Genomic DNA, 19,468 nt, shown 5'->3' on the forward strand with positions numbered 1-19,468 from the left:
TCCAATCCTTTATAAATGATGCACTACTGTGTTGTGTGTTTTTGATAATCAGCTGCTGTATATATTCCTGGTTGGTTTTCATAGCTCAGAGGAAAATGGCCGCCACTATTTTCTTATAATAAACACATTTTACTGGGTGTGTGTTTTAGACAGGCTGCTACTGCGGCACCTCTCCAGCAGGGGGCAGCAGCGGGCTGGTCACGTTTTAGTTTTACTCTAATTATCGACATGGATGGTGATGTTTGGTGCCGTTTTGTCAAGTGATGCTTTCACATAACTTTGAATTTAATGTTTTGTCGTAAAGATTAAAAAAATGTGATTTTTGAATTTTTATCTCGTGTTTTCTCTACAAACTAAATCATCGGAGGGTTCAGATGTTCGACGGCGTTCAGGGTCATTAGGTAGAAAAAAAAAAGAGTAGATTAATATGGAGCTAAATATGGACCATAAAGTTCAAAAGAAAATTTCTTGATTAATCTCAAATTTTTCCGAAAAGAATTTAAAATGTTAGCGTTTTTTCAGAATTTAAATTTTTGTTTTAGCTTAATCTCAAAATGCACGATTTTTGGGGGGGGGGGGGGGGGGGGGGGGGTGAAATTTACTTTTTTTCTATTTATAATGGCCCTAATGTCATTGCAAATACACAGAAAGGTAAGATACCCATAAAGTGGAGCTAAATAACTGAGACGGACGGGTTCTGGACGGGTTCTGGAGGTGAGAGAGTCCAGCTCCAACATGGCCGCTGAGTGAAGTCAGAACAGAAAAACATCTGGATTGGTTTGTAAATCCTTGACAGACGGAGAGCTGAAGCTTCGCTACATCAGGAGAAAAAAGGCGGAAGTTGAAGCGGAGGCGCGGCCCTGCAGTGAAGCATGGAGGTGGCAGCATCATGCTGTTGGTCGAGTTCACAGAACAGACAAAAACATCACTGAACCAACACCTGGAAACCTGTCTCTCCCTCCTTCAGGTTCGTGGTTGGGCCCCCCCGCTGTCTCCCCTCCCCCACCTGTTGTGGCCCCCAGCTCTCGGCTCCAGGTGTTTTCTAAAGCGCCGCGGCCCCCAGCGGTTTCTCCTGCCCGTTTTCAGAGCTAGTTGGGGAGATAAAGTAGTCCCTCCTGGTGGTTCGGACCGGATGCGCAGGTCTCTGCGGTTGCGGGCGGTTTGCGGTGTTTTTGTTGCGGCAGTGCGCAGTCCGTGTGCGGCAGAACAACAATAGAAAGCGGAGGAGGAGGAGCACCAGCGGCTTCTGGCAGCGGAGCGACACCGACGATCCTGTGGGACGATATGAGTCTTTGGATCGGACTCTTAAGCGAACAGAAACGTGTGATGGAAGCTGGAAGGATCCGAGTCTGATAGGAACCGAACCGAACCAGAGCGGAGCGTTTTTGTTGAGAGGAAGCGGCCGCAGCCATGATGGGAATGCTGGGAATCCTCCGCTGAGGATCCGCGGCGGCTGGGCCCAGGATCGGGAGAAAGATGGGAATGTGTCTTCGGATCCTGCTGCTGTTGGGTTCCTGCTGGCTCATCTCAGGTAAGGTTCTGGTTCTGGAGGTTCCGGCTGTTTGGACCAGGGTGGCGGGGTTCCAGCTGGATTCGGATTTTGTGTTTAGATTTCCAGGGCCTGCTAACGTTAGCTTCCAGCTAACATCCAGCTTGTTCTGGAAAAGGCTTTTTCCTGGGAATTCTGCTCATAAGTCCAGTTGTAGGTTCCGGTTCTGGACGGGATGTGGGGTCTGGTTCTGGTTCTGGTTGGATTCGGGAGTTTGGGTTGATTATTTGGAGCAGAGAGGGAATGTTGGAAACAACAACAGGAGCTATTGAAGCTAGTTAGCATCAAAGCTAACAGGTTGTAGCTGCTAACCAACTAAGTAACTAGCTAATTGCCTTTCAGCTGGTTAACCAGGGTAGGTTCTGGTTCTGATCCAAATATTATTACAGAGAAAAATCAGTTTTCCAGCAGAGCAACTCAGACTGGATGCTTCCCTGGAAAAACCTCCAGGTATGGAGATTCATCCATAACCTGCAGATTGATGGGAAACCTGGAGGAAAACAGGAAAACCTGGAGGAAAACAGGAAAACCTCAGCTGGGAATCATCAGCTCCATTAGCTTTAATGCACAGCGGAATCACAGAATAACAGGAAGTCCAGGAAATATTCCCTGGAAAACCTCAGAAACAGAAATGTTTGAGTCTGGATTTAAAGGGGCAGACAGCTTTCCAGGTAGCTGATGAGTTCTGGTTCTGGTTCACTGCAGCCTCTCAGCATGACAGAACCTCCACTGTGCTTCACTGACGCTAGAAGGAACACCTGCTGCCTCCAGGTTCTGCCATGTTGGGAATTTTGGGCTTTTTCCGCATTTTCCTTCAGTAAAACAGTGTCAGAGGTCGGTTCTGGTGGTTCTGATGGATCTCTCGGGTTGTGAGCTGCTCTTTTTAGACTCCAACACTAAGCTGAAATATTCTCTTATTTTATTGAATAACTTTATTGGTGCTGAAATCTCCTCTTGGTACCAAAGATCCAGTTTTCCTTCTGAGCAGGAACTGGACCGGCAGCGTTAAGCAGCCCAATAACAGATAAAACAGATAAACTATTCCCACTCTGTTTTATTTATTGTTTTTGTTGCTTTGTTTATTTATTTTGGATATAAAGGTGGACATCTATCATACTGTTTGTCTTTTGTTGTGATAAATTTCTTACTATAATAAGAATTTGAACTTCTTATTGTCTCAGTAAATAAAAGATAAAAAAAACAGAATCGTCTGTATTGTCAGATTTATTTTACTACCTTTTATGATGTGTGTTTAATGAGATTATCAGTAAATTAGGAAATATTCTGACTAAATGCAGTTATTGTGAGCAGTTTAAATTAAACTGGGGTCCAAAGGAAACAGAAATATGTTTGTGGTTCCAGTCATAAATGGTTCTTATAGCCACTTTTATCATTATAGTAGTAAAACATATTATAATAAAACTTTTTTTTTTTTACAAAATTAAACCTTAGGAGAACTTGCATTATTATACTTTTATCAATATATTTCTTTAAAATTAGGCATGCACTGATATTAATATTAAAATTGCTGCTATTACCGATATTATGCATATTTCACTTCCGTTTCGACACTTTTGGAGAAAAAATGTCCAGAAACAAAAAACAAGAGAATAATAAATATTTGTTGTTCATATCGGCTCAGTTTGATTTATTGGACCGATACCGATGCCGATATTTCGCGCATCTCTACTTAAAATGGTCTCCAAACGATATTTTGGTTTATTGCAGTAATGATTCGTTCTTTATTAGTTCTGAAACCGGGTTCTGGTTCTGTTTCCACTTCCTGTCTCCCTGCTAACACTTCCTGTGTGTCACCAGGCGAGCCGCTGCTGCTGTACGCCAACCGGCGGGACCTTCGCCTGGTGGACGCGGCGCGCGACAAGGCCAACGCCACGGTGGTGGTGGGTGGCCTGGAGGACGCCGCCGCCGTGGATTACGTCTACGCCCAGGGCCTCATCTACTGGAGCGACGTCAGCGAGGAGGCCATCAAACGGACCTTCTTCAACCGGACCAGCGCCGGCGCCGCCCAGACTGTGGTGCCGGGCCTGGCCGCGCCGGACGGCCTAGCCTGCGACTGGCTGGGCCTCAAGCTGTACTGGACCGACTCGGACACCAACCGGATCGAGGTGGCCGAGCTGGACGGGTCGCTGAGGAAGGTTTTGTTCTGGCAGGAGCTGGACCAGCCCAGAGCCATCGCCCTGGACCCGGAGCGAGGGTGAGTCCGGACGGTTCTGCTGCTGCTGGACTGGTTGGAACCAGAGGCGAGGGGGAAAAGGGTTCTGCTGCTTCTAAACGGCCTGGAGACGAGTCGGATCAGTACCACGTTTCTATTCGTTGGATGTGAAGGAAACGGACCCGGTGGTCCCGGTGGTTCTGGTTCTGGTTCTGGGTTGTCCCCATGGTCTCAGCTGTGTGTCGTCCTCAGGTTCATGTACTGGACGGACTGGGGCGAGGTCCCAAAGATCGAGCGGGCCGGGATGGACGGGACCAACCGGTCCCTGCTGGTGGACCAGGACATCCACTGGCCCAACGGGCTGACGGTCGACTACGGCCAGCAGAAGCTCTACTGGGCCGACGCCAAGCACAACTTCATCCACCGCTGCAACCTGGACGGCTCCTCCAGGTACCAGCTGCCGGGTCCGACGCGGTTCTGCCGGGCCCAGACCCGATCTGATGTGTGTGTGCTGTGTTGCAGAGAGGTGGTGGTTAAAGGGGAGCTGCCTCACCCCTTCGCCCTCACCCTGTACGAGGACACTCTGTTCTGGACCGACTGGAACACACACTCCATCCACTCCTGCAGGAAGCAGACGGGTCGGGACCAGCGCATCGTCCACTCCCACATCTTCTCCCCAATGGACCTGCACGTCTTCAGCCCCAAGAGGCAACCCGTCTGTAAGTCTCAGCCGCCTGCAGGGTCTCGTATCGACTGTGTCTGTTGCATATCTGGACCCGTCCAGACCTGCTACGCTCTCCTCCCGGCCGGTTCTGACCCGTTTCCGTGTCGATGTGTTGCAGCGCGGAGCACCCCCTGCTCCCATGGCAACGCGGGATGCTCCCACCTCTGCCTGCTGTCCCCCAGCCGGCCCTTCTACCGCTGCGCCTGTCCCACCGGAGTCCAGCTGCTGGAGGACGGACAGACCTGCAGAGACGGTGAGGACGCCCTCCATCTTCATCACCATCATCATCATCACCATATGGGCCCTTCCTGGTCTCAGTCTGTCTCAGAGAAGGAAACTAATGTCAGCTGGTTAGAAGTCGTTAGTTATTCTGAAAAACTTTATTTGTGACGATTATCAGTTTGAACTGGAAGCTGCTACAGCCTGGTGGTTCTGGACCCGGTCTGGTCTGTTTGGACCTGGTCCGGTTGGTTTGGACCCGGACCGGGTATGTTTGGAACCGGTCCAGTTGCTGGTTTGTTGGTTCTGATCTGAATCGTTTGCAGAATCTCTCTCAGTTTGCAGATTGAGTCAATCGAGACGTTTGGAGCCAGACTTTGTTCTCCTCTGATCTGGAAGCGGGCCGGTGCTGGGCCGACCTACCGTTGCCATGGCAACCCGCTCCTCCCCCCACCGGTCTCCCCCTCCCTCTGGCTCCTCTGTTTACATTTTTCGGTGGGAAGCCGGCCTCGGGGGCGGGGCTACCGGACAAAGCCGCCTTTCAGGCCGTTGTTGCGGCTCGGCGGTGGGAATGTGGCGGCGGCGTTCCAGGACCAGGAAGTCCTTCCAGCTCTGCACTGGGAATGGGATGAAGGTCCAGCAGGAAAACTGGGAAAATTCACAGAAACTTCTGGACAGCTTTTATCAGGAAGCAGATATTTATTTTCAGGTTATTTTATTTTATGTTAAGGCTGCAGCAAACAGTTTTATTAGTAATGAATTATTTAGACGACTGATCGGGAAAACGTAGCGAATTTTCATTTAGCCACTTATGTAATGCATTACAAATAAATAAATAACCAAAACAGCTTTGCTTTAGCGAACACCTGATCATTTAAAGATTGATTAATTTTAGTATTAACTAATAACTGGATAACTAAAGGTGATTAATAATTATTATTGTTTCCAGTTTGTGGACCAGTCAAAGGCCTTTTCAACCATAAATGTTTCGTCTTCCTGCTCTGTCTTGTTCTATCAGTAAACCGTTACAATTACTGAATAAGTTCAGTAACTGATTAATCAATTCAGCCCTGATTCTGATGGATATTTGATGATTTATTTTATTGTTTTTTAGCTGCTGTGATAATGACTCCTGGTCGATGCTAACATGCTAACAGGTGCGACCCAGATGCTGCTGCTGGCCCGGCGGACCGACCTGCGTCAGATCTCCCTGGACACGCCCGACTTCACCGACGTCATCCTGCAGGTGGACGACATCCGGCACGCCATCGCCATCGACTACGACCCGGTGGACGGATACGTCTACTGGACGGACGACGACGTGAAGGCCATCCGCCGCGCGCGCCTGGACGGCGGCGACGCCCAGTTCGTGGTCACCTCACAGGTCAGCCACCCGGACGGCATCGCCGTGGACTGGATCGCCCGGAACCTGTACTGGACCGACACGGGGACGGACCGCATCGAGGTGACCCGTCTGGACGGAACCATGAGGAAGATCCTGATCTCCGAGGACCTGGACGAGCCCAGAGCCATCGTCCTGGACCCGGTGGCCGGGTGAGTCCCGCCGCCGGCCCGCCGGACCCGCCGCGGGACGGCTCCATGACGGTTCCGTTTGACCCGCAGGTACATGTACTGGACGGACTGGGGCGAGGTTCCAAAGATCGAGCGGGCCGACCTGGACGGGCTGGAGCGGCTGGTGATGGTGAACACTTCGCTGGGCTGGCCCAACGGCCTGGCGCTCGACTACGAGCAGCGGCAGATCTACTGGGGAGACGCCAAGACGGACAAGATCGAGGTCAGTCCAGGCTCGGGTTCTGGTCCAACAGAACCGGGTCAGACCCAGGGTCAGGTTCAAAGGAACTCAGGGTTTCGGCTGTTGTTCAGTTTTCTGGAAGTTTGTTCCAGATTTGTGGTGCATAGAAGCTGAATGCTGCTTCTCTATGTTTGGTTCTGGTTCTGATGCAGAGCAGAACCAGAACCAGCAGGTTGATCCAGCATCAGATCTTATTTTGTTCAGTGATTTACAAACTACCGGGTGGTGTAGAACCGGGTGGTATAGAACCGGGTGGTGTAGAACCGGGTGGTGTAGAACCGGGTGGTGTAGAACCAGATCATTTCTGATCTGGATTAAAAATGAAGAAGCTGTAAAAGTTTCTTGTTGGTTCTGGTTCTGGTCCAGAGTTGGAGACCGGGGAGAAACCAGGCATTCAAACTGGAAGCTTTGAAAACACGGACTGATCTGGATCATATATCCGATCAGAACTGGTCCGTTCAGCTCCCCTCCCCGCTCAGAACCACATCTGGTTCTGATTGTGGCCCGGCTCTCCAGCTGTGGTCTGCTCTGTTTAGAACCGCGCTGCGGTCCGATCCGGCCTGCTGAGTCCGGCGCTCCCGATGGAAACTCCTTATTTATTTGCCAGACTGAGGAAGAGGAGGAGGAAGAAGAGGGCCGACCCGGCGGCAGCCAATCGCAGCGCTCCACAACACCGACCCGCACATTCATCAGAACTGGATCAGAACCGGGTTTTATCTTCTTGATCAGAACAGATCTGGTTGGATCTGCTGAGGGACAGATTATTCCAGATTATTCCAGATTATTCCAGATTATTATGAGGCAGGTGACCTCATGAGGAACAGAGGTCACCTGGTTCTGTTGGACAGTCCAACTGGGTCAGACCTGCAACCGTCCAGCTGCTGGTTTCAGGTGGTCGTTGTGTCCTCAGCATGATGCTGCCACCGCCCAGCCGGAAGACGGCTGGTTTCCTCCTTAAAATCAGTTCTTATATTAATCTTCATGTATCTCCTTCAGCTGAACGTTAATCATGAATCCGGTCCGTTTTGATTAATCAGCTTTGCTTCAGAGCAGCGGTGTCCAAAGTGTGGTTCAGGGGCCGTCTGTGGTCCAGCTGCAGTTTGTTTTAATTAAATTATTACCCACATCATTTCCTAACAGTGGATCATATTTGACAGAAAATATTCATGTTTTTATAACCAAACTTTTCCATAAAGCGACTTCACTGAACTCAAATTAGCTTTCATCTAATTTATTAAACTTTGCGAAATATAGCAAATGTTTTGAAAGAAAGTGACACAAATTCTGTTTTTAGAACAGAATAAATTTATTAAATCAACCCAAAGGAATTTAAAAACTAGAAGTCTTTTAATGCAGCAGATGTTGAAAAGTTTTGGATTTGTGATGAATTTTCACAAAAAAATAAAATTGGAATATTTCATTGGCTTGATTTAAATCTGTGTGTGTGTGTGTCTGTGTGTCTGTGCAGGTGATGAACATGAACGGGACGGGCCGACGGGTGCTGGTGGAGGACAAACTTCCCCACATCTTCGGCTTCAGCCTGCTGGGCGACTTCGTCTACTGGACGGACTGGCAGCGCCGCAGCATCGAGCGCGTCCACAAACGCACCGCCGAGCGCGAGTTCATCATCGACCAGCTGCCCGACCTCATGGGCCTGAAGGCCACGCACCTGCACCGCGCCGGCGGTGAGTCCGCTGATGTCACAAGGGGGTGGGGCCTAGCCCGGAAGCATCTCCTTTCTTTTCTTCCCTTCTTCTTCTTGAGTTTGCTGGCTGTTGGCAAACATCTATTAGGTGTGCATTAGCGCCACCTAGTGACGGGGAAAGAAGAATGGCAATACTGTTCAAATACGTTTAGTTTGATGTGAATTATCTCAGTTTCCAGAAGAAAGAGAAAAGTGAATAAAGTTTAATTCCACTTCAGCTCCACCTCTGTCCTTCAACCAGCAGTTTAACGTGTGATTGGTCAGTGTCAGCACTGTGACCTTTGAACCTTCTTAGGGACTTCCTGTTTCAGTGAACATTTTTATGGCACTAGAGCGCTGAATAAGCAATCTTATAGTAGGCTTTTCTGACCCACAGAGTTTTTTTTTTTGTTTTGCTGTATTTTTTATTTTTGTTTATGAACTTCCATCCTAGCTTTGCAACATTTATTAAAGAAAAAGTTTTACATCTTTGTTCAAACTGTTTGAGTCAGATGGATCTCCCTGAGCTGCTGCCTGACGATATGAACCAAAAACAGCCAATCAGAGCCAAGAGGTGGGGCTTCTTGCTGTCAATCATCCTCGTGTACTCGCTGCTAAATGTGATAATGGTGGAGAAACAGCTTACAGTGACAGGAAATCTGTTTCTGCCATGCTAACTAGCCTAGCATTCATGACAGTCTATGCTAACTGCAGCGTAGCAGAGAGAAATGGGAAAGGGTCTGTTCTGGTTCTGGTTTTGTAGTTTATGTTCTGGTTCTGCCTGTGCAGGGACCAACCCGTGCGCTGACAGTAATGGCGGCTGCAGCCACCTGTGCCTGCACACGCCTCAGGGCGTGCGGTGCGGCTGCCCGAACGGCCTGGAGCTGCTGGGCGACCTGCAGAGCTGCATCGTCCCGGAGGCCTTCCTGCTCTTCTCGCGCCACACCGACATCCGCCGCATCTCCCTGGAGACCAACAGCAACACCATGGCTATCCCGCTCACCGGCGTCAAGGAGGCCTCCGCCCTCGACTTCGACATCACCGACAACCGCATCTACTGGACCGACATCACTCTCAAGGTGAATCTGGGCCCGGCCCGAACCTCCAGAACCACCGGAACCGGCCTCTAACCTGTCCTCTTTTTGGTTCTGCAGACCATCAGTCGGGCCTTCATGAACGGCAGCGCACTGGAGCACGTGGTCCAATTCGGCCTGGATTACCCAGAAGGCATGGCGGTGGACTGGCTGGGCAAGAACCTGTACTGGGCCGACACCGGAACCAACCGCATCGAGGTGGCCAAGCTGGACGGGCAGCACCGCCAGGTTCTGGTCTGGAAGGACCTGGACAGCCCGCGGGCCCTGGCGCTGGACCCGGTCGAGGGGTGAGGCTCCGCTTCTCCTGGACCCGGTCCTTTTCCGACCCGTTTCCGTTTTGACCCATTTCCATCCCTGCAGGTACATGTACTGGACCGAGTGGGGCGGGAAGCCCAAGATCGACCGGGCCGCCATGGACGGAACCGGCCGCATCACGCTGGTGTCGAACGTGGGCCGGGCCAACGGACTCACCATTGACTACGCCGAGCGGCGCCTGTACTGGGCCGACCTGGACACCACGCTCATCGAGTCCTCCAACATGCTGGGTAATTATCCACAGAACCGGAAACAACCTCCAGAACCCCGGGGTCCAAACCCAGCAGGTGCTCCTCCGGGCAGAACCAGGGGAACCTGCTACTGGGTGCGGTTAAGATTCTGGTTAAGGGCCGTGCTGTGGTGGCGCAGGGGGTTAGCACGCCCCACGTTTGGAGGCCTTAGTCCTCGATGCGGACGTCGCGGGTTCGACTCCCGGTCCCGAGAGTCATGTCTTCCCCCCTCTCCTCACCCTCCTTCCTGTCTGCCTACTGTAGAAAAATACGAGCCACTAGCGCCGCAAAAACTCTTCGGAGAAAAAAAAAGATTCTGGTTAAGTCTACCTCGCTCACCTGGATGGGACCTTCAGAGAACTCGGATCAGGTTCTGCAGCTGCAGTCGGGTTTTTGGGTCGTCTGTTAAAACGCTGCTCAGAAAGTTCTACAGCTCTGGCTAACCTGAATAGAACCAGAACGGTTCTGATTGGATTCAACTGCTTTCGGATCAGTTCTTTCAGTCGTTTTAGGTTTGACTTGAGATTGTTTTCAAAAATTTCATGCAGTTAGTCTGGATTCTGCAAGGTACTGGGCGGGTTTTAAACTGGTACTTGGACTCGTCTATGTGAATAGAAACTGGCTGAATTTCACAGAACCGATTGAACCCACTTTCTTTCTGAACTGGTTTCGGACTGGTTTTGGTCTTGAATGTAGAAAGTATTCGACTTTTTTTTGACTCGGTTCAGACTGGTTTTGATCTGGTTTTGGAATGATTACATGCCCGTGGTCCCAGTGTTGATTCTGAACTGGTTTTGGACAGGTACTGGACTGGTTGTGGGGTTTAAGACTTATGGACCATTTTCATTGCCTAGTCTTGGACTCGTAACGCTCTGTGTGAACAGAAACCGGCTGTTTCTTGGTACCGATCGAACCCGGTCTTGTTCTGGTTCTGGTTTCGTCATGATTTTTCCGATTTCTCATCTTACAGGCAAGGAGCGAGAGGTGATTGCCGACGACCTGCCTCACCCGTTCGGCCTAACCCAGTACCAGGACTACATCTACTGGACGGACTGGAGCCACCGCAGCATTGAGCGGGCCAACAAGACTAGCGGCCAGAACCGGACCTTGATCCAGGGACACCTGGACTACGTGATGGACATCCTGGTGTTCCACTCGTCCCGGCAGGCCGGCTGGAACGCCTGTGCCTCCACCAACGGCCACTGCTCCCACCTGTGCCTCGCCGTGCCCAGCAGCTTTGTCTGCGGATGCCCCGCCCACTTCTCGCTCAACCTCGACAACAAGACGTGCAGCGGTGAGCCACCCGGACTCGACCGCGACCTGGACAGGTTTTGCTCAGGTCTCTGATCGGTCTGCTTGTCACACGCAGCTCCCACGGCGTTCCTGCTCTTCAGCCAGAAGGCGGCCATCAACCGCATGGTGATCGACGAGCAGCAGAGCCCCGACATCGTCCTGCCCATTCAGAACCTGAAGAACGTCCGGGCCATTGACTATGACCCGCTGGACAAGCAGCTGTACTGGATCGACTCCAAGCAGAACGTCATTCGCCGCGCCCAGGAGGACGGCAACCAGGTGGGGAAGCTGACCCGACCGAATCAATTTTGATCCAACTCCTTTGGGTTCTGATGGTTAGCTTAGGGAGGTTGGAGACCCAACGGGACCCATACTAACCCTTCCCGCTTCTGAAGCGGGAAGGGTTTGTATGGATTAGCATTAGCCTTATGCTTAACCACAGCAATTTTCACAACTGATTATCAGCTAAGAATAAGTAGCTGATGAAGAGAAAAAGTAAATAATGAAAATGAACAGTACGGAAGCTGACACTAATATCGGAGGGTCCTGATCCAGTTGGCCGTGTTCTGTCTGGTTCTGTTAGACTGTGACGGTGGTGTCCAGCTCCCTTCTCGGACCCTTTGATCTCAGCATCGACATCTTCAGCCGCTTCATCTACTGGACCAGCGAGGTGACCAACGTCATCAACGTGACCCGGACGGATGGCAGCCGGGTCGGCGTGGTTCTGCGGGGCGAGCACGACAAGCCGCGGGCCATCGTGGTGAACCCAGAGAGAGGGTGAGTCCGAGTGGTTCTCCCAGTGCCGGACCCTGGGTCAACAAAACTTGTATAAGTGACCTGTTTGTTAGCAATGGGTGTTAGCCCTGGGTGCTAACAAACAGGTCAGTCACGCTAACGGAACCTGTTCCACAGGTACATGTACTTCACCAACCTGCAAGACCGCTCACCCAAGATTGAGCGGGCGGCGCTGGATGGGACGGAGCGCGAGGTGCTGTTCTTCAGCAACCTGGGAAAACCCGTGGCACTGGCTGTGGACAACGAGGCGGGGAAACTGTTCTGGGTCGACTCAGATCTGCGCCGCATTGAGAGCAGCGACCTGTCAGGTGAGTTCTGTTAAAGATCCGACCGGAAGCAGAATCTGACAGGAAGCAGGACCCGACAGGAAGCCATCCTGGACTTACCTGCTGCTGTTTCCATTCAGCCTGCTGGAAACCATGACCTTTGACCCTCCCAGATGGCGAAAAAACCTTTGATGTAGAAACTCTGGAAGACTCCAGAGAGATATCAGATAAATCTGATATTTTAGTTTCAGTTGGTGCCCCCTGCAGGCCATCCAGAGGAACAGCAGTGTGTCCATCGAGACAAAAAATAATAGAAAAGAAGATATTTTGATGTTAATGAGATATAAACCTCGAAGGTTTTTTAATCTCGTTAAAATGAGAAACTTCTCCTAAATTTATTTCCAAGTTCTGTCAGATAAACATGAATCCTGATGTTCTCTAAAGCTGGAGAGGCTTTAGGTTTTCCTCCATGTGAGTGAAGAGGATGACTGGATCAATAAAATATTTATTTCTGTCATTTCTAACCTTTCCATGCACAAGTCAAAGGATGCTGAAAAAGCAAACAAAAACTGAACAAAATAATACTAAACTTTAACCCAGAAATATATAATAAATGATATTTAAATTCCTGTTGATGACCAGAGCGAAATGTTGACTGAAGCTCATTCTGATCCTCCTGAGCTCAGGTGAAAGGTGTGTTTAACGGTGTCCCCCCCTCTCCCTCCTGCCTCCTCTCCCATTTTGTTGCCTTTGTTCCTGAAGTTCTCGCCCTTGTTTTTTCTCCCTGGTGCTTTTATTTTGGTGAGCACTGCAGGAGCCAATCGGATTGTGATCGCGGACTCAAACATTCTGCAGCCGGTGGGCCTGACGGTGTTCGGGAACCACCTGTACTGGATCGACAAGCAGCAGCAGATGATCGAACGCATCGACAAAACGACGAGGGAGGACCGCACCAAGGTGCAGGCGCGGGTCGCCTCCCTGAGCGACATCCACGCCGTGCACGAGATCGACATGAACGAGTACCGTGAGTCCACCACCGCTGACAGAACGTAGACTGACCTACCAGCAGCTGACCTCATCTAAGACTGTCCAGAACCAGACCCAAACCCAGAATAAAACAACCTCAAAACCAAAACCTGAGTCTAAATTAACCTCTCTAAAGACGTCTCAAACCCAAAACCAGTTTCCAACTGAAAACTAGGCCTGTCCCAAACTGAGGCCAGAATCAGTTTAAAAACCAGTTTTAGACTGAAAACATTTCCACAGTCAATCTTAGACCAGTCCACAACCGAAACGACAGAAAAACCTGAAACTAAACTGGGAATGTCTGAAACTTCAAGACCTTCAAACCTAAACCAGAATAACAACAGTTTTTGAATAGTTTTCTAGCTGAAATGATCTAAAACCAATCTAGACCAAAGCTAAAGCGAGTCCAGAACCAAACAAGACAAACCTGAGTTCTGGTTTACCTGGGTTCAGCTCTAACTTCCTGTTTCCTCCTGCAGGAAACCATCCGTGCACCCGGGACAACGGCGGCTGCTCCCACATCTGCATCGTGAAGGGCGACGGAACCACGCGCTGCTCCTGCCCCGTCCACCTGGTGCTGCTGTCCGACGAGCTCACCTGTGGAGGTGAGCCTGTCGCCGAGCCGCCCCATCGCCGCTCCGCCGGTGGCGACCCGTTGACCCGTCCTCTCTCTCCTCAGAACCGCCCACCTGCTCACCCGATCAGTTCGCCTGCGTCTCCGGAGAGGTGGACTGCATCCCCAACACCTGGAGGTGCGACGGCTTCCCCGAGTGCGACGACCACAGCGACGAGAAGGAATGTCCCGTCTGCTCCGAGTCTGAGTTCCAGTGCGACAGCCGGCAGTGCGTGGGGCAGAGCGAGCGCTGCAACGGGGAGGTCAACTGCCAGGACGGGTCCGACGAGAACAAGTGTGAAGATGATCCAGGTCCAGAGGCTAAAATAATCTCTAAGCCATGAAACCAATTCTCAACTACACAATCGTCAGTCTAGTCTAAAACTGGATCGAAACCAGTCCAGAACCAAAAACAGGAAAAAACCTCAATAGAAACTGGGAATGTCTCCCAGTTCTGGTACTGATGTGTTCTGGTTCTGTTCCCAGTCCGGTGTCTGGCGGACCAGTTCTCCTGCGCCAACGGCCAGTGCATCGGGATCCACCAGAAGTGCGACCACAACACGGACTGCAGCGACAACTCGGACGAGATGGACTGCTGTGAGTCTGGTCCCGACCCGGCTCCGACCCGGTTCTGGTGGTCTCTTTGTGCCGACGCTCTCCTGTACTTACAGACCCGCCGGAGCTGCCGGCGCCGACCAACAGCACCATCAGCTCCATCGTTGCCGTGGTGATGGCGCTGTTCGTGGTGGGCGCCATCTACTTCGTGTGCCAGCGCGTCCTCTGCCCCCACATGAAGGACGACGGCGAGACGGTCGCCAACGACTTCGTGGTCCACGGCCAGGCCTCGGTGCCGCTCGGATACGTGCCGCACCCCGGGTCGCTGTCCAGCTCGCTGCCGGGTAAGGCGGGTCGCGCCGGGGGGTCGGGGCCAGTTGTGACCCGGTTCTGACCCGCTCTCTGTCTGCAGGTATGTCCAGAGGGAAGTCTGTGATTGGCTCCCTGAGCATCATGGGCGGCAGCAGCGGCCCTCCGTACGACCGTGCCCACGTCACCGGAGCGTCGTCCAGCAGCTCCTCCAGCACCAAGGGCACCTACTTCCCCCCAGTGAGACCCGACCCGTCCGGTTCTGGTTCTGGTTCTGGTTCTGGTCTCATGCTGTCTGTCTTCCAGATCCTGAACCCGCCGCCGTCGCCCGCCACCGTCCGCTCCCAGTACACCCTGGAGTTCGGCTACTCCTCCAACAGCCCCTCCACCCACCGCTCCTACAGGTACTAACGGGCCGGGTCGGAACCACCAGACGGATCAGGGCTACGGCAGGCAGTTTTACCCAAACATGTTAATTCAGATTTCTGATTATATTTGGACTAAATGACGTCAGATTATTAAATATATCTGCAACTGAATTATTATCATAATGTAAATTTGAGATGCCATTAATTTATTTTTAGAAACAGATTAAACTAATAACTTAAAAACAAATAATGACTCAACGAAACAAACAGAAACTTCTGGACTTTAGTTCTGACTCGTCATGATTCCTTTTAAATCCTCTCTGATAAATTAAAGAGATCATGGATGGTTTTAATCTAGACTAGTTTTCTATGCTGATATCTTGAATTGATATTTTGACCAGTCAGAATGACGTCACTAATATCTGGAGTAATTATTATTTCTAGTCAAACTGCTCAGATTTTCCGTTGGGGAATGTTTGGTACCACAGCAGCTTTTGCTCCTTAAAGCCGTTTTTAGGTGTAAATAACTTTGGTAGCCTGGCAGAGAAAACAACATCTTTGATATCTTGAATCATTATTCTGTCAAAACGTCCCAAATTTATGAAACACTTTCAAATTTCAATGAGAAATGAAACATTTTTTGAAAACGCTCCATTTCCAGCTTGTCGACAGCAGCACTTTTTGCTCCTTAAATATGTTCAGATTTATGAAGCAGTTTCTATGGAAGCATTTTGCTGCCAGAGGTTGGAAATCAATTCAATCAATTTTCTTATTTCTAATAAGAAAAATCTTATTAGAACTTTGTCTATATGAGATGCAAAACGACAGTAAAGTTTCTTGTTACAATATAAAGATACAATCCTCTGACAGATCCTGAGTTATTAAAGACCCATAAATCGTTTCCCTCTCTCTCTTCACAGCTTCAGCTGAAAACTGAACACATTTTGGGTTTAATAAGATACATATCTCGTCTTAACATGTTTTTAAAATCTTACTGAATTTCAGCTAAACGCTTCCATGCGTTTTTTGCCTTCTGCTGGCAGCTGTTTGGGCAGCTCAGTGGCAGCTCTTTACATGAAATTTCTCAATTCAGAATCTAAAGTGTAACTTTGAGTAATGATTAGGTTTGTCATGTCTGGAATTGTAATCACAGATGCTTGGCCACTCGGTGACGCCATCTTGAAAAGCATTTGATCCGTTCAAACTGAATAAATCTTCAGCTGTTTTTCCGTCTGCTCAGAAAGTGAAAGTCAGTCAGTGAAAGTTATGTTAAACTAGCTTGCCATACATTTGGCTCTCCATAGATTGGTGAATACAAACTGATGTTTTCGTCCTTCCAGCTACCGGCCCTACACCTACCGCCACTTTGCCCCGCCCACCACTCCCTGTAGCACCGACGTCTGCGACAGCGACTACACGCCGGGCCGCCGGCCGCTCAAATCCGCCGCCGCCAAGGGCTACACCAGCGACCTCAACTATGACTCGGAGCCGTTCCCGCCGCCACCCACACCGCGCAGCCAGTACCTGTCGGCGGAGGAGAACTGCGAAAGCTGCCCGCCGTCGCCGTACACAGAGCGCAGCTACTCCCACCACCTGTACCCGCCGCCGCCGTCCCCGTGCACGGACTCCTCGTGAGCCAAGCCCCGCCCCCTCCCTGTATATAACAATTGTTGACATCTGAGGCGAAAAGAGAAAACGGGAAGAGACTGCGGCGGCGGCGGCGCTAAAAGGGAAGCGGAGAACGGCGACCTGCAAAACATTTGTACAGAACAGAGAAATCATATTTATATATTTTCTATACTGATGATGATGATGATGATGCCATAGAGTTTGTAATTTGTACATTTTTAATAGAAACTTTTATTAAACTCGCCACAGAGAAAAGTTGCCTTAAAGTCAAACGGGACCGCGGCGCCGCCCAACGGGACCGCGGCGGCGCTGGCCAGTCGGACTCCTGATGCCAAATACAAGCAGCAGCCACAGGCCCCTCCCACTCTGGGGTTCTGGGGCGGGGCATCATAATTTTGTCCCTGTCGGGCCTCCATACAACCACATGCTGGCCCCGCCCCCGCCTGTTTTCACACCACGAGGAAGATCTGCTCCTCATCATCATCACAACCTGTGCCTGAGCAGTGCCACAGCTACATGTGCTTTTATTTTGAAATCCCCACTGAAAGCTCTAGTATTTTTGTACCACATACTGTGTAGATACGTATTTATAAGCTATATAGAGAATCGATGTAAATGTCTCGCCTGCAGCTCTTCATTCCTCTTTTTTATTCCCTCCTTCTATTTTTCTACAGAATCGCTGACAATCTCACAACCTGTCCTCGTTTTTACTGTCCTCAGCATCAGGACGCAGGGGTCGGAGGTCACTTTCTGACCCCCTGAGCCCAGTCCCAGTCAGAACTGCACCAGCACCAGTCCAGACAATCTCTAGCAGGTCTGACCAGAACCGAAGAGGTCTGGCTCAGACCTGAGAAAGCACAAAGAACCCAGGGCAGCTGGACGGGTTGGAGCCCCGCCCCCTCACAGAGAGCTCTGATTGGTTGATTACATGGAGACCTTAACGAGTTTTTAAACATTAAGACCAAAATCTGACCAACGTGTTTTTCTACGCTGTCTCCATACAGCCTTGATACTTATTCACAGTCTGCTGCCAGTCCAGAACCTCTAAGGCCTCCACAAAACGTCTTGGCACTGCAGGACTTCCATATACCTTAAATACGTCCTTTAGGGTCGCCTGATTCTGGCAGTGCAGGGTCTCTGAATGTCACACACAGTTTCTGTCTGTCCTTGGTCTCTGTATTGCCACATCACCAAGTTTTTGTCACTTGGAAGCTCCCATATAGCTCAGACGTTCAGTTTTTTTTACCAGCCTGAGTCTCTGTGACCTGAGTTCTGGTACTGCATGACCACATAGTGTCTGACCATCCCAAGTCTTTGTACTTCCTCCACATTTAATTTTTGACCACACTGGGTCTCCTTACCTACTTAACATTTAAATCTTGGCCTTTCTGAGCCTCCATACGTCCTTCATGTTCCGTTTGTAGTTCTTCTGAGCCTTCGTACAGCCTCCAAATGTAGGTTTTTGACCATTCCGAGTCTCCATACTTTCTCTTCATTCAGTTTTCGACCCTCCTGTTTCACCGTACCTTCTCTACAATCAGTTTTTGGCCCCTCTGAGCCTTCGTTCCTCCTCCATGCATCCTCAGACAATGTTGCCTGTATTTCAACCCTGCTCCTCTACATGTGCTCTCTTCTGGCGGAAAAGTTCTCATTTCTGCACTTTAGACGGTTTTCTTGTCTAATTTTATTCGGTACCAAGTGACTGAAGCTGAGGCGATGCTAAGAGTCCTCTCTGCTCTGACGGTTTTTAAGATCTGGGACATCAGATGTGAACAAAAATCTTTAAAAACCTCTTTAAGCTGAACTGGAATCAAACCTGTGATCTGATTTTAAAAGCCACTAATGAACCATCTGAGGGAAATAATTCAGTTACAGTGAAATAAATGAGAACTGTTGATTTGATGCTGGTGTTTGTGTTTTTATATGAGATGTTTTTCACAGATTTCCACCAAATTACTCTCTGTCGGGTTTTGGAGGATTTTCTGTTTGCTGAGTTTCTGGACAGATTACAGATGAAGATTAAATGATGATTTGCTCATTGATCCTGCAGACCCTCTTCCGGCCTGCAGGTGGTGCTGTGGGACAGAGGGGAAGTGGACAGTAGAGGCTCGCAGGAAGTAGAAAGGTGGGCGGGTTCGGTTCCAGCTCATTACTCATCAGATGCTGATTCTGTTTCTGTTTACCATAAACTGAGTGAACTTTTCCTGCAAAGTCCGAGTGCTGATTTCACACAAACACAGTACAATTAATCAAACATTTAAACCAAAAGTTTCCATTTCAACTGAGCAGGAATGTTTGAAATGTGAAAATATTTGATTCTACAAACCTGAGTTATTATTGGAGACCAGTTCTCCACCTGAACGTCTGTTCAGGATGAGCTTTGCAGGTTTGTTCAACTGGATCTGATGGAGCTGGAATCAGACGGCCAATCAGGAGGAAGAGGAGAAATGGTCCTGTTCTAGTTACCATGGTAACAGCCTGCAGGTTTTCTCTGCATGTTTAGCTTCATTGCTGAATGTTTTTATTACTGCAGCTGTAATCTGTCAAAATTCAGTCCTGAGGATCGAGAACAATTTGGCATAAATCAAAAATAGTTTAATAAAAACTGTTGTTAGAAGATGATCCAGGACCTTACGAACCTTATAATTTAATAGCATTTTATCACAGTTAATTACTATTTAAATGATTAAAAACATAAAGCAAGAGCTGATAAAATTAAAGATAGCATTTCTAACTACAAACTACAGCTAAACAAACCAGAAACTGGAGTTCCTGTAAATAATCTGAGTTGAATAAATAAACTTTAATAAGTT

The 19,468-nt window shown here is 49.6% G+C and overlaps 1 protein-coding gene across 1 annotated transcript; it reads left to right on the forward strand.

Moving 5' to 3' along the window:
* The first annotated feature begins 1,066 nt into the window (after positions 1-1,066).
* On the forward strand, positions 1,067-18,557 carry lrp6 (low density lipoprotein receptor-related protein 6). The gene is made up of 23 exons (XM_032589187.1): positions 1,067-1,531; positions 3,368-3,764; positions 3,975-4,172; positions 4,245-4,441; positions 4,565-4,699; positions 5,823-6,219; positions 6,289-6,460; positions 7,947-8,163; positions 8,952-9,241; positions 9,317-9,543; positions 9,617-9,801; positions 10,772-11,095; positions 11,171-11,373; positions 11,678-11,871; positions 12,007-12,197; positions 12,970-13,179; positions 13,661-13,786; positions 13,861-14,106; positions 14,281-14,391; positions 14,466-14,693; positions 14,762-14,898; positions 14,965-15,062; positions 16,367-18,557. Exons 1-23 carry the CDS (start codon positions 1,477-1,479, stop codon positions 16,659-16,661), a joined length of 4,833 nt encoding a protein of 1,610 aa, XP_032445078.1. The 5' UTR covers positions 1,067-1,476; the 3' UTR covers positions 16,662-18,557.
* Positions 18,558-19,468: the final 911 nt, after the last annotated feature.

Source organism: Xiphophorus hellerii, chromosome 17 (assembly GCF_003331165.1).
Source record: "Xiphophorus hellerii strain 12219 chromosome 17, Xiphophorus_hellerii-4.1, whole genome shotgun sequence".
Lineage (NCBI taxonomy): Eukaryota > Metazoa > Chordata > Actinopteri > Cyprinodontiformes > Poeciliidae > Xiphophorus > Xiphophorus hellerii.